This window comes from Peromyscus eremicus, chromosome 2, assembly GCF_949786415.1.
Source record: "Peromyscus eremicus chromosome 2, PerEre_H2_v1, whole genome shotgun sequence".
NCBI classification, from domain to species: Eukaryota; Metazoa; Chordata; class Mammalia; order Rodentia; family Cricetidae; genus Peromyscus; species Peromyscus eremicus.
Window position 1 is genome coordinate 68,170,580 of NC_081417.1, and position 15,511 is coordinate 68,186,090.

The 15,511-nt window shown below is 44.4% G+C and overlaps 1 protein-coding gene across 1 annotated transcript in view; it reads left to right on the forward strand.

Annotated features, from left to right (window-relative positions):
* The first annotated feature begins 374 nt into the window (after nucleotides 1-374).
* Nucleotides 375-15,511, forward strand: part of Nr4a3 (nuclear receptor subfamily 4 group A member 3) — a 33,174-nt gene continuing 18,037 nt past the window's right edge. Inside the window, exons 1-4 of the mRNA XM_059255752.1 lie at nucleotides 375-396; nucleotides 1,621-2,591; nucleotides 6,635-6,764; nucleotides 7,214-7,386. Of these exons, the coding sequence (XP_059111735.1) occupies nucleotides 1,623-2,591; nucleotides 6,635-6,764; nucleotides 7,214-7,386 (1,272 nt within the window). The 5' untranslated portion in view covers nucleotides 375-396; nucleotides 1,621-1,622. The remainder of the gene's footprint in view (nucleotides 397-1,620; nucleotides 2,592-6,634; nucleotides 6,765-7,213; nucleotides 7,387-15,511) is intronic.

Sequence of the window (15,511 nt, forward strand, 5' to 3'; positions counted from 1 at the left end):
GGGATGGGAAGAATCAGGCCTGTGTAGGCACCGAAGAGACAGGGATACACTCCCCCTCCTGCTGGAGACTTCAGAAAGACAAAGAGCAATAGGGGATGGACAAATGACAGATGACTCTAAGGGACAAGTCCTGGGGATGCAAAGGGAGGGCCAAGATGGAAAGACTAGGCTGTGTTCTTTCTTTTAAATGATCAGTTTTCATTTCAGTCTAAGAACTAGACTCCAAGATAAGTAATCCCTTAGCTTCAAGCTAGCTCCTAAGGCCTCACTTGAAAAGAAGGCAGGCTTGAACTGGCTCCTCCTCACCGCTGCTTCTTCCAACAGGCCCTCATCACCCTTTTTCAAGTCAAGATTTCATCCCATACACGCATGACTCAATCAGATTTGGAAATGTGGGTAAGAGAAAGATGTCAAAGGAAATGTGAAGCAGTGACTGGCTTCTCTGTTAGTCACACCTTCACACACCGCACCCTCCAAGAAGTTAAGCACCTGGGTTTCCTTTGCCTCGGAAAAACCAACCACCAGAAACTCCCCGTGTTACCACTTTGATTTAGCCATAAAAAAGGAAAATTATTAGAAAAATCATCCACTAGAGCCAGTCACTATCAGGGCCTTCTCAGCCACCTCAACCTCTGTGACTATAACAGCAAGCACCTCAGATACCAGCTGCTTTGAGGCCCCAGCCGAGGCAAACTGGCAGAGACATTGCACCTGCTTTGAAATTGCTCTTTTCCTTTCCTCCCATCATGAGAAAATACCTAGACTAACTTGCCTGTTAGAAGAGCTGTTAACTGTTGTCATAAAACGGCTCTCATCTTCCTAGATCAGAATATCGTCTTAGTCAGAACTGGGAGGTGTCTACATACATGCATCCGCGCACACAGTATCGTAGAGAGCAAGCAGGTTTGGTGGGTGTGCTGTGTTGCAGCTGATCTTTTTCTTTGCAGATGGCATCAACTCCCCCGAGTCCATTTCCTGGGCCTACATGCCCACCTCACCACTTAAGCTGGCTGAAGTCATCAGTAGGGGTCCAGTTTGTGCAGGCTGCTAATCCTGTTTGGAGGAGTGGGTGGGAAGCAGCGACCACAACTTGTGTGGGCAGCCTTAGTTGGCACTCATAAAATGTTAGCATGTCACTGCCTCCCTTGTCCCACACGGAACATCTTTTTCACCAGCTCATGGGTTTACAAATTAATGTGTGTAAGTCTTGGGGGGGGGGGGGCAATGGCCTCCTTCTAACCCAAATGAACTAACAAGGCATTCCCTTCCTCTCCCTATGGCTAGGGAGACCATTCCAGTTGGTTTTTAGGACTTCCAACTTTTTTTTTTTTTTTAATTCTCTGGGCTTATGAGAAAAAAACATTTGTATCCAGATCTGGTGAGCAGAGCAAGGGAGATCTAAGTCAGCCCCAGGAGGTCAGGTTCTATAGTCTGTGGCCCCTTTGTCAGTCAGGGACTCAGCTGTCTTCCCACCAAGGAAGAAAGTAAGCTTGGGGCACTCAGTCTTTGCCAGCAGGTGGGAGACGATGCCACTTCCTCTGTTTCCTGATTCAAGAGCAGTGAATCCAGCTGGCAAAGGAGTGTCGACTGGCTTCTGAGCCCTTTTCTCTGTCCCTGCAGATATGCCCTGCGTGCAAGCCCAATATAGCCCTTCGCCTCCGGGGTCCACTTACGCCACGCAGACGTATGGCTCGGAATACACCACAGAAATCATGAACCCCGACTACGCCAAGCTGACCATGGACCTCGGTAGCACAGGGATCATGGCCACCGCCACGACGTCCCTGCCCAGCTTCAGTACCTTCATGGAGGGCTACCCCAGCAGCTGCGAACTCAAACCCTCCTGCCTGTACCAAATGCCGCCTTCCGGGCCGCGACCTTTGATCAAGATGGAAGAGGGCCGTGAGCACGGCTACCACCACCACCACCACCACCATCACCATCACCACCACCATCACCAGCAGCAGCAGCAGCAGCAGCCGTCCATTCCTCCTTCCTCTGGCCCCGAGGACGACGTAGTGCCCAGCACTTCCATGTACTTCAAACAGTCTCCGCCGTCCACGCCGACCACGCCAGGCTTCCCCCCGCAGGCGGGGGCGCTGTGGGACGACGAGCTGCCCTCTGCGCCTGGCTGCATCGCACCGGGCCAGCTGCTCGACCCGCAGATGAAGGCGGTGCCCCCAATGGCTGCAGCGCGCTTCCCGCTCTTCCACTTCAAGCCCTCGCCGCCGCACCCTCCCGCGCCCAGCCCAGCGGGCGGCCACCACCTCGGCTACGACCCCACAGCCGCCGCTGCGCTCAGCCTGCCCCTGGGAGCCGCGGCTGCTGCCGCGAGCAGCCAAGCTGCTGCGCTCGAGGGCCACCCGTACGGGCTCCCGCTGGCCAAGAGGACGGCCGCGCTGACCTTCCCACCGCTGGGCCTCACAGCCTCCCCTACTGCGTCCAGCCTGCTGGGAGAGAGCCCCAGCCTGCCATCGCCACCCAACAGGAGCTCATCATCCGGCGAGGGCACGTGTGCGGTGTGCGGGGACAATGCCGCCTGCCAGCACTACGGGGTCCGCACCTGCGAGGGCTGCAAGGGCTTCTTCAAGGTGAGAGCATGCCTCCTCCAGGTGCTTCCTCCGCTCTGCAGTCAGGCCCCTTGCAGGGGCATCTAAGTAGGAGTAGCAACCTTCTTGCCCCAGCCAGTATGAAAGCTCACTCACTGTGCATTCCGATTCCTAGGCTAGAACTTCAGACCTTTCTTTCTCGGGGCTTTTAAACTCAAAGTCCATGCACTTGATGGGTAGGCCCCAACCTCTTGACCTGACATTGCCTCCTGAGTGCTTTTTTTTTTCTGAACAGGGATTTCTGCAAATTCTCTAAAGGATCCAAACTTCAACAACGCCCAAACGTCATCATCCCTTCCCTGTACACCCAGAGCGCCTGAGAGAATAGTATGTCAGGCCAGGGCATTTGTGTCTCCATCTTCACAGGAAGAACTGCTAGTCTAGAATTAGTCAGATTTAAGATTGAATTTTGGATGGGCGGTGGTGGCCCACGCCTTTAATCCCAGCACTTGGGAGGCAGAGGCAGGCAGATCTCTGTGAGTTCAAGGCCATCCTGGGCTACAGAGTGAGATCCAGGAAAGGAGTAAAGCTACACAGAGAAACCTTGTCTTGGGGAAAACAAACAAACAAACAAACAAACAAACAAAAAACCAAAAAACCAAGAAAGATTGAATTTTGGTCACTCGCTAGCTGTTTTTATTCAGTGTGCTTTGAAGATAGAGGATAATTATGCTTGTTCCTTGAAGAAAAAAATGGAGGTTCAGAGAGGTCATTCAACTGCCATAGAACTCATACTCAGAGAGTGAGGTGGATACAGGAGGTCAATTCATATCTGTGTGCTCCCAACATGCCTCCTTTTCCTAGCTCTGCAGTGGCAGAACTGGGGCGGGGACAAACTGACTAGGGGCATTTGGGACAGCTTCCTTCATAGAAGGGTAGCAGGCAGAACTCAAGCCTTGCCTATCTACCCGGTCCTCTAGGAGCACTTGCCTCCCTGCATCTGTGCACACACACAGTACCCACGTGGATCATTCTCTCATAGACACAGTGGAGAATTTTACAATGGGAGTGTCATCAGCCTTCCCATATTTATCAGCAAAAACATTGAACCCTAGAGAAGCATCCCTTGGGCAGGCAGGCTTGTGCAGGGAGTGAGTGGCATAGGACAGCTGGCTTCTCTTGGCCCCGGAGTTCAGTAGTCTTTCCATCCATGGTGTGTGTGTGTGTGTGTGTGTGTCTCTGTGTGTGTGTGTGTGTGTGTGTGTGTGTGTTTGTAGGGGGGGTGGGCCAGCTTACTTATTCTCTTGTCTTCCTTTTGTCTTTTAGTCTCAGACAGTTCTAGAAACTTCTGTCTTAGTCTCCTCACACCCTGACCTACTGATACTTCAGGCATGCGCAGACCCACACAAACTTCATAGGCGAAGTGGAATGCTGATTGAGTGACTAGGATTTGGGAGGCAAATAGAGTATATTTAGGAGCGTGCTAAAACTGGGGCTGGAAGATTCAAATAGGAGTCCTAACTTGTCACCACCTACCAGTTTATAACATTGGACATAAGTCTTCTTCCTAGATCTTAATTTCCCAACCAGTGGATCAAACTCAGAGAAAGGCGATATTAAATAAGATATCAACATATAAAAGCACTCACTTCCTAGTCTTTAAAGAGCCATAAAACAATAGTTATTAATGAATGAAAACTCGGAAGTATTTATGACAATGCACATGTTTGTAGTTGGACATATAAACCAACAGGGGGTTATTTCTGGTGTGACAATGAGTATCATGTCACTCATTGAATTCTCTAGGTAACTGAAAGGATGCTTGGATAAAGATGCTGCCATGACTAATGCCCCACAGATACACAAGCTTATGGCAATTTAAGGGCAGAACTTCCTTTTAATAAGCCATTCAGGTTAGCCTCTGTCTTTTTCCCTCAGTATTAGGGACTGAACGTGGGGCTGCTTTGTGCTTGCTAGGCAGGTACTCTACCACTGAGCTAGAACCCAATCCCAGGTTAGCCTCCTCCCTTTCTCTCTCTTATTCTCCCACCCCCAGTTACCTACTCAAGATGTCCCAAAGCTACTTCCACATAACTACATTCCTTTAGTGGGTTTGATTTTTTTTTTTATAGCATTTCAGTGAAAATGCTGAAGGGCAATGAACAGCCAGCAGGAAGGGAGAAAAGGAAGATGCTCCAGTAAGCGTTGAATGAAGACTCTACTGTAGAGCCATCCCTAAATCAATGAGAACTCATCACAGCACGGGAGTCTAACATCCCAAGTCTAAAATCCTGCACTAACCCTTCTCCAACAGCTTCCTTCTTCTTTAGCATTCCCTTGAAAACAGATCTATACTTGAAAGGATGGGGGCAGGCCGGGGTAGGACCACCACACAGATCTGTTAATTAAGGGAACTGGAACCGGATTTACCCAGTGGCTTTCTACCATTAAATTGAATTCTTTAAAAATGTGACATGAAGTGCAGTTAATGATGGGAATTCGGTGATTGAACTGTAACGATCTCTCTGTCCTTACACTGTGCACACACACACACACACACACACACACACACACACACACACGTGGGGAAGGCTTTGGGTTATTGGGAAAATGTATACCTGAAGCAAAATGCCACAAGTGCTTAAATCAGCACGCTGCCTTGAGGACAGTGTGGAGAAAGAGTGCTAGGAAGAATGGCATGTTCTGTGAAAGAGCGCGCCATTCAAAGGCTCCTATCAATACAGACATATCAATACAGAGAGTGAGGTGCTAAAAACCCAGAAGTCTTTCAGAGTTTTGCATTTAAACCCAGCAGCCATGTCTTAGACTTGGCATAGGTTGGGATTGCATGTGTATAATCATTCCCTTACATGAAATGAAAAGGTGACAGGGTAAAACTGAAACTTGGGAAATAAGAAGAGTGGAAAAGAAAGGATAAAAGTAAAACTAGAATTCTGAACCCAAAACACATCACTAAGCACAGCTTACCTAAACTTCTTTTAAAACATAGCCCAGATTTCCCAAATAAATTCAGTGTTCTGCTCTGAGCAGAGTTGTGTAGGTCCGTGTCCTTTCAGAACAATCCATCCTCAGTGGTAAACATGCAACCATTTGCACAAAGATTTTCATGGATTTTTGTTTGTTTGTTTGTTTGTTTTCTTAAAGCATCATTTTACATTTGGAGCATAAGATTACATTTAATTATTGTTCCGTGTGTTATTTCAAAAGTCTATGTGATTCAGAAAACTGTGATGTTATTTTTATCTCCAATATCAAGTTTTATGATGTGCCTTTGACAATGTGGTTCTTTTTGGTGTCTGTAATAACAGTCATTTGTGAAATACTGGGATGTATATGACTTTCATATTTTTTTTCTTGTTCTTATCCGGCTTTGGGTTTTCTTTCTTGGAGATGATAGTGATTTTTCTATCCAACTTTAAGAATTGGAAGTCAGAAACAACCAGTTTATTATGTGTATCCTTTAAAAGATAAAGTGAGTTAAGTAGTGCGATCATGTGGATTTCCTTTTTAATTAAAACATGATTTCCTATTTGTTTTAAAATGAAAACATTATTTCCTATATATTTTAGCGAGACAGATCCTGATTTTGTTCTGTACGATTTCATCTCTATTGAGTAACAAAATCAGTTATTGTGATAGCTGGCTTACAATAGTGATTCCATCCATAGGACAGCCCAGATAATTCTGATTTTATTTTAATAAGGTCAGCGATAATCAGGGGAGTCGAACAAGTAGAAAATTGTTCCCAAGGGGATATTAAAAGTGGAGATAATCTAATCCTCTGAGGTACGATATGTTGACCTGGTAATTTCAGATATGATTTTATCATTCAGAGTTGGGTGCCTCCTGAGACTCGCTTCAGAACAACCCAAGATGATTTTCACTGTCAGCCAGGAACACTAATAAAATTGTTTTTCCTGCAGGCTAGCGTGTTAGGAAATTAAATTTATCTAATTATACAAATTGCACTGTTGCTTTTCACATTGTAATTAAAATACATCTTGTCAGGTCTTACCTCTTTCCAGAAACTATTAGTTGACTATCTCTGTATTATATTTTCTCAGAGAACGGTGCAGAAAAATGCAAAATATGTTTGCCTGGCAAATAAAAACTGCCCAGTAGACAAGAGACGTCGAAATCGATGTCAGTACTGCCGATTTCAAAAGTGTCTCAGTGTCGGGATGGTGAAAGAAGGTAAGGACATATGTTTTTCATCCAGTTTGCTTATGCATATCCTCAAACAGCTAAATCTGCTAATATTTACATTGAGACAGTAAGTTTTCCTAGTGTCTCTTTCTTTCAAACATTTTCTTTTTAATGGTATTTATATTTACACTAAAGTAACATTGAGGACTGCTTATTCTAATTTCTCAAAAATCAATTTTTTAAAAGCCATTGTTCTATTTGAGAAGGAGATTTTCAGAGCTAACATGTAAGTATGGGATATCTTTTTTTTCCCCCTCATTATTTCAACTCTCACTCAATCACTGTTGAGCATTATTCCAAACTTAACACTGCTTTGAAATGGTGGATCTCATTCATCATTGCCAAACTCTAATGTGTTTGGATTCCTTTTCGTGATTTATGCCTTTTCTGAATGTGATCTTTAAACACTGGTTTCTTCTCTCTGTGTGTCTCATCAGTCGTGCGTACAGATAGTCTGAAAGGGAGGAGAGGCCGGCTGCCTTCCAAACCAAAGAGCCCGCTACAGCAGGAGCCCTCGCAGCCTTCCCCGCCACCCCCTCCGATCTGCATGATGAATGCCCTTGTCCGAGCTTTAACAGATGCAACACCCAGAGATCTTGATTATTCCAGAGTAAGTTCACTAAATGCTCTTGAATGATTATGCTACTCCATTCATGACAATAGTAACCAGAGTTGATTGAATGACTGTGCCTGGGACTGTGCTGGTCGGTAGCCTACCTTTTCTATAGTTTTCATTTCGTTTAGCAACTAGTGCATTCACTATCCCAAATAATTTTGGCCTGATTGACTCTCTAAATGCCTTAACAATGACCCTGACAGGGCTACACCTGCCACACGTGTGGTTGCAGGATCCCTGGTGGTGCCAATGAAAAGCTGCACAGGTGAACTACAATTTGTAGTTTTTTGATGCTTTAGAAATTGTGACTATTGTGAACAAACCCTCTGGGTGAACCCCAGGTTATCCTTAAGCAGGCTACCCAATTGCATCCTCATTGATTAATTTGCTGCTTGACTGGGGGGATTAGACCCTGGGAGAAGCAAGCCCTGGCCTTGGCATCAGGGGCATCAGGAGGTCTGGGATGGAATGCTGCCTTTTCTGTTTCCTGCCTGTGTCACCTGGCTCCTGTTCTTGACTTTCTCCTCCCCGCAGTGGAAATGATTACCGTATTTAACACCAGAGGAGGGTTCTGAGCATCAGTCACACAAGGATGAAAAACCATTTTGAAAAACATAAATGATTACCAGTGTTGTTATTTCAGTCAACCAAAACATATCAACATTTTAATTTAACATAGGACATCATAAAAAAAAATCTCACCAGTATGAAGCCTGCAAATTTCCCTAAGAAGGGCCATAAAAGACTTTTGAGAAAAATTGCAGCATGATAAGGCCATTTTTATAGGACTTTGAAAAGCAGAGTTCTAGTAAAATACAGTCAGTACAGATGGAAGAGGAAAAAAATAGTCCTAGTTACTGAATAAGTCTTCATGTTAGACACTGTATCACACTGTCTAATTGCACCCTTGAAAGAGCTATGAGCTGTAAGGGGTATTACCTCCACTTGAAGACAAGCTTAGAAACACAAATGAAGAAAGGCCAGTGTGGGGATCTCCCATTGGTTGATCTGATTGCCTTCCCCATGGCTAATTCAGCATTTCCAGCGTCTGGGTGAATGCTTGGCAAGGAACAGGAGTAAGCCTTTGCTATGTGACCTCCTTTTAGGTTGTAGTGTTGACAGAGATGATGGCATACATTCTGAGAGCCTCTTGCCCCCTCCCTACCCTCATCCTAGGCAGCAAAGCCTTCTCTACACCTGATCACAAGCCTCCCTGTAAGTAGCATGGTAGATCCTTAGCACCAAAGGTTGAGGACTCTTATTCTGATTGTAAGTAGCATCTCTTGATGAAAGTCAAGTCTCAAACAGTATAATAGTATAACAGAATAATGCATTGACTAAGGGCTGAGACTTTGAAAGCAGGCAAGTCTAGATGAAAATCCCATTGCCCACATTTACTAGCTGGGTGACCTTGAGAAACTGATCTTTGAATGCCTCAGTTTCCTCATCTTTGTTACTTGGTAATATTATCTGCTTCCCAAGATTGTTTGTGAAGATTAAATATGATGACATTTGTCAAAACTTCAGCATGGTACCTTGTATGTCATTACTTTCATCAAACTCTTTGGACATTTATCAAATGTGCTAGTAAGTATAGGCACTACACAGTCCAGTGTCATGGGCCAACACCGTTAAGATAAGTAGTATTATCCCCATTGTCCAATAAGGGAATCAAAACAAAGAGAAGTGAAAGAGTTGACTGGCCCAAGGTCACTAAGCAAAACACATCTATCAAATTAGGAGTCACACTTCACAGCCTCTGGTTGCAATGAGGGTGGAAACTACTATTTCGACATGAAGACTCTCCTCCCCAAAGCACCTCTGCCTCTCTCTCCCTCTGCAATTCATCTGCATCAATGAAGCTTATAGGTGCTGCTTTAGCTAAAACTGTGGCATGCAATCTGGCATCGTCCCAGGGCATTTGCCATTGCTACTGATGGTCAGTCCAGAAAAGTTGCCTCCCTCAGAATGATGTTGTATCCCCAAACTATCTAATTATCAGTCTCCATGGCCTAATTTCTCATGCAGTGGCAACATCTCCCCAGTACGTTGAGTTGTCCCAGCTGGGAACTGTCTCTACAGTGAAAAAAATCAATCCAGTGTGTTTGCTTGTCTCTGCACTGTTCAGTCTGTTAGTCTGGAGTCATCATCTTCATCAACAAACATTTATCCAATTTAATTGTTAGCTTTGCCCCAAATACAGATTGCCAATGCCAAAGTCTGGGTCATGCTGATGCTACCTACAAGGCCTAGCTCAATTTTACAAAGCATATTTATTTTAATTGCATTGTTTTGGAATCAGGTTGAACTTCATCGCTTGGGTTCTCCTGCATTTAGCTAGCTCTACAAAATTATCAAAAATTGGACCCAAATCAACTAAATTAAAAGACTTTTTAAAAAATACAGTGAGCTTTCATCAAAAACTTGGAAGAAGACACAGGAGCATGCTGATCACATTTGCAGATGACAGAAAGCTGGGAGGAATCTGCTAATATGATGGATGTCAGTATCAACATTCAGAACGATCTCGACAGGTTGGAACAGGAAGGGCTGAAACCATCACGAAGAAAGTTAACAAAAATAAATGTGAAGCTCAACATTTAGATTTTGTTAAAGGGGAGAGCCTTGGCTTGTCAGTGGTTCATTCAGGAGTTTATTCCACAGACACTCAGTATGATCCAACCAAGTGTGTGTATGTGGAAGCAGAGGGGGAGGCTAAATTACCTGCTGTGGTAGTAGAAGTATGGGACCAGAATTCAATTCCATATGGTCCCATGGACTCTGTCCTTTCAGATCACACGTCAAGGATTGAGTCCAATCCAAGACCAGATTTAAGGGGAAATGTAGCTACACTGTTTCTGGAGACTTGTAAGAGATGGTTGGAGAAAAAAGGAAGATATATAGACAGGAAGGGAGGGAAGGGAGCCTTGTAGGAATTAGGTCACTCTCACTCTCTTTTCCCTGTATCAAAAAGAAAAAGAATACTTCTGTTCCCTCAGGCAAATCTAGAAAAAGAAGATGGTGGCGGGGGTGGAAGGGCATGCCTTCAAAGCTGCTCTGAGGGCAAGTTCTCTGATCCAGACCAACTATTGTCAGAGTGAGGCCAGCAAACCAAGGCGTAATCAAGGACAGCACATGACAGGTTTCTCCACAAAGGGAAAGGTTGTCTGCATGACATTAAGTCCTTTCCAACTCTTAAGACTTTATGATTCTGAGGTTTACTTTTTGGTTCCTTAATATAAGCACTTACTTGCAGAAATATACAAGAATGTGTATATTTGTGTGTGTATGTATGTATATATATATATATATAACTTACATGATTATGTACCATGACTTTGTTATCTATCAAAATACTAGAATTGGGGCTAAGGAGATGTCTAAGTTGGTAAAGTGCATACCACCCCAGCGTGAATACCTGAGTTCAAATCCCCAGTAGCGTACACTTGAAATTCTAGAGTTGGTGAGGTGGCAGTTCCCAGGATTGCTGGGATTTGCTGGCCATCCAGTCTAGCCAGTGGTGAGCTCCAGGTTACATGGGAGACTCTTTCCCAAACATAAAATGGATTAGGAAGAGGAATTGGGGATGAATATGATGAGTATATTGTATGCATGTGGTGGTTTGAGTAAGAACATCCCCCATAGAATCATATTATTTGAATGCTTAGTTACCAAGGAGTGACACTATTTGAGAAGGATTAGGAGGTATGGACTTGTTGGAGTAAGTGTGGCCTTGTTGGAGGAAGCGTGTCACTGGGCTTTGAGGCTTTAAAGAACCAGGCCCGGATTCTTTCTCTCAGCCTGCAGATTAGGATGTAGCTCAGAACTAGTGCTCCAGTACCATGTGTGCCACAGTGCTCCCTGCCATGTGCAAACCCCCAGTTACATGCTTTCTTTTATGAGTTGCCTTGGTTATGGGGTCTCCAAAATAACAGAAAGTGGCTAAGACAATGCATCTATGACATTTTCAAAGAATTAATATTTTTCAAATGATTAGAAAATTTTAAAGGTGGAGAATTGTCAAGGAACTCACAGAACATTGGCCTCTGGTCTTCACACACACACACAGGCATACACACATATGCTTATACCCTTACATACAGATACACAGACACACACTTAGAACAAAAAGTTAATAAAACAGGCAAGATGGCTCAATGTAAAGGCTTTTGCTGCCACCCCTGATGGCCTGAGTTCAATCCCCAGAACCTGCATGATAAATGGAGACAAACAAACCCCCCACCATGGCACTGGAGTGCCCACACACATACACACAAATAAATAAGAAAAAGTAAAGAACTTCTCTAAATGTGACTTTGAGTCAGACACCATCGTAAATATTTTCACATAAGCCCGCAATTCTGCCACCAAAATTATAACGTCAGTACTTTATTTAAAGATTGTCGTTGCCTGAAATTAAGCTTGTATAATACCGTCCCCTTAAAGATTTGTAATTATGGAATCACAGCACTGAATGACCTTGAGATCATCTAAGACAACCCCCCCCCCCCTTGCTGTGTTTTCAGAGAAATAAATGAAGGCTCAGCAGGGGTAATTCTGTGGCCTGAGACTGGTGGCAGGTCTGAGATGAGACACAGTCACTCAAGGGGATGCTTCTGTGTCATACTATCCCTGCTAGTTAATGACAACTTACTAGGTTTTTTTTTTTTTTTTTTTTTTTTGGTTTTTCGAGACAGGGTTTCTCTGTGTAGCTTTGCGCCTTTCCTGAAACTCACTTGGTAGCCCAGGCTGGCCTCGAACTCACAGAGATCCGCCTGGCTCTGCCTCCCGAGTGCTGGGATTAAAGGCGTGCGCCACCACCGCCTGGCTAGGTATTTTTTTTTAAGTAGAAATTTCATTTGATTTTTTTAAAAAAACTACAATTATAGTAATATGTATTTATATTATACCATCATGTTTATGGTATAATATTATATGGTAGTATTACATCATTTTTATTAGATGTTTTTTAAATGTATTTGAGTGTTTTCCTTGGTGTGTATGTCTGTGTACCGCATGGGTACCTGGTGCCCGCAGAGGTCAGAAGAGGGCATCTGATCCCTTGGAACTGGAGTTAGATGGTTGTGAGCCCTCATGTGGGTGCTGGGAGTTGAACTTAGGTCCTCTGAGAAAGCAGCAAGTGCTCTAAACCTCTGAGCTATTTCTCCAGCCCTTTATCTTTTTTTTTAAATCAATTCATTCAGAAGTAAACACAAAGAAACACATTGTTTTCTGTACATTGGCAGTTACCCTAACCCTCTCCCCACTACTGATATTAACATCTTAGTATGTATTCATAGCTTATTGTATGTTAGACAAGAAGTTGTCCTGTCAAGTTGAGCCTGACAGTTGATGTGGCCAATACAATCTACTAACAGTACTAGCTGCACCCCCCCCCCAAGTGATTAGGTAAACAGAGAGAGAAGAAAGCATCTGCCAGCCAGTGCCTTTTAATTTCCATGTAGCAGGATATGTGCCTTAAAGGTAGAAACTGAGTGAACCCTTTTCTCCCTGAATGTGGAAAAAGGAAGGATTGTGTTCCAAGTCACAGAGGGAGTGAATGTTTTAAGAGGCCAGGATGAGCACTCCTGAGCTCTGTGACGCATTCCTGGCTCTGGAGCCTTCACTTCTCCTGTGGGCCAAACTTCTCTCCCTCAAAAATGAGCTCAGATCATTGTACATCAGCGCAGTCAAAACATGTCACATTTGATTTGTTTCTCCCCGCGATGCTGCTATTCCCTGCCCCACAGTTGCTTTTAATTTAGCAATACGAGTATATATAGATACCGGGCTTGGCTTCAGCGCCCGCATAATTACTAATGAGGAAATATACTTAATGTCCTCATTAGCTGGTCATTCCAAGTATTTTTCAGCACGCTAGGATGTTTTCTGGTAATCCGTGCCACTTAGTGCAGTAACAGACTGCAGCTACGAGAACCATTGTTCACATCAAACCAGACACCAGCAAATGTCACTTAAATGCTAATGAGATAGCCTTAAGACCCAACATGCCTACCACATGTTAGACTTACAGAGACCACAGCATGAAGGCTGCAAAATACTGGTTTCAAGACGCTTTGGGGAAGACGTTTCCCAGGCAATTCACTGAGTGACATCGGCCAGCTCCCACCACGAAGACCTGCAGTTTGAATGGTGGAGAGGTTAGACCAAGTGCACTGCTGTGATCCCTCCTAGTCCTCTTATTCCCTAACCCTCCCATCACTGCAGCTGCTACCTAGAGTTCCACTATGAGTATGGACCAGAGTTTCCCTGGGTATGGTACCCAGACTGCCTCCAGGCCAGCATCTCCCTGGGTGTGGTACCCAGACTACCTCCAGGCCAGGATCTCCCTGGGTGTGGTACCCAGACTACCTCCAGGCCAGCATCTCCCTGAGTGTGGTACCCAGACTGCCTCCAGGCCAGCATCTCCCTGGGTGTGGTACCCAGACTACCTCCAGGCCAGCATCTCCCTGGGTGTGGTACCCAGACTACCTCCAGGCCAGCATCTCCTTGGATGTGGTACCCAGAGTGCCTCAACCACAAAGAACAGCAGTGTTTGCTTTAACATGCAGGTCTCCCCCCCCCCCCCCCGGTCACACTTGAAAGCAGGAGGCCAGAAATAATCTTTATCTTGAGGATCCTCAGATGATTCTTTGGCTTTGTAAGGTTTGGGAGTCACCAATGTAGTTTAATAATGACAATTCAACTTTACTTTGAATGCCCCAGTTTTTCTTAGGGACGAGAAAGAATGAACTATAAAATTTCCAGGAAGCGCTAAATTCACTTAACAAATATATAGGGCAGGGGGCACATGGATGGTGGATCTGACAAGGCTCTGCCCTCTTGGAGCTTACCTGCCATTGAAAGAGAAAACAGGTACTGAAAACATCACCTGCAGTAATACCATTAGAGGCAGGAGGGACACTTTTTGGGTTCTGATTTTTTATTTTGTTTTGTTTTGCTTTGCTTTTAGTTTTTCTAATAGAGGGATACAGACAGATCAAAAAAAGAAGAAAGTTGGGAAAAAATATATTCATCACCAATCTTTTTCACTACCAATTTTTAAAATGTCACTTTAATTTTATTTTATTTATCAGCATATGTGTAGTATATGCATGTGTTCCAATGTTCGTGGGTGCATGTGTGGGGTGAACATGCACATGGCTTGTGGAGTCCAAAGGCTGATATCTGGTGTCTTCCTCCATTACTCTCCACCATATGTTTTGAGGCAGGGTCTCTCGTGAACCTGGAGCTAGCTAATCTAGCTAGCCAGCTTGCTTCAGGGACCCCTTGTCTCCTACACCTTTAGCAGGTTAGGATTATGGGTGGACCATCATGTCTACCTGAGTTTTATAGAAGTTCTTCATGATTGCATAGCAAGTGTTTTATGCACTCAGCCATTTCTCCAGCCCCAAAATGGCACTCTTTAAAGTACAAAAACCCAAGACTATGTATACACAGTTTGACTCATATAATGATCACATCTATCATCTATGAGATATGAAGGCTGAGAGAAAAGTCACATACTGAGGGGTGTGGGGAGGGAATCCATTTCCTTCGTATATTTCGCATATTTATCAAGGGCTGAAAGTGTGATACATATTCAGCTCCATTCTGCTATTAAAGCATCACATGACTAATTTTTCAGAGTGCTTTTCTCTAGCTGAATAACTTATAGGCCTGGGCCACTGCTGAAACCTGACCCCCACAGTTGCTGCTGAATGCATTGTGCAGGCTGTTTGGGTTAAAACCCGTATCCATTTGCTGTTGTGTACAGCAAACAATTCTCCTTCTAGGGCCTTTGTAGAAGTCTCCATCTGCTGTGGCTGTCAGTGAAGGTGCTGCTATATCTCGACTAGAGCTAAAGCCATACTCTGATGGGTCAAGTGTCCTGATAGGCTGGCATTAAACACTAGCAGAGACAGAGAGAAACGTTCGTTTAAAAAATCTTTCTCTATTTGACCTATGTTTCAGTGGAATAATCAATGAACCTTAGGGTATCTTGCCCAGAGTTGTAGGGACTGTATGCAGGCACAGATCAGGGTCCAGCTCTTCCACTTCCAGAGTTAAGTGGCTCGGCCAGGCAGAGTATCTGGAAGCTTTGGCCTGTCTCTTGAAA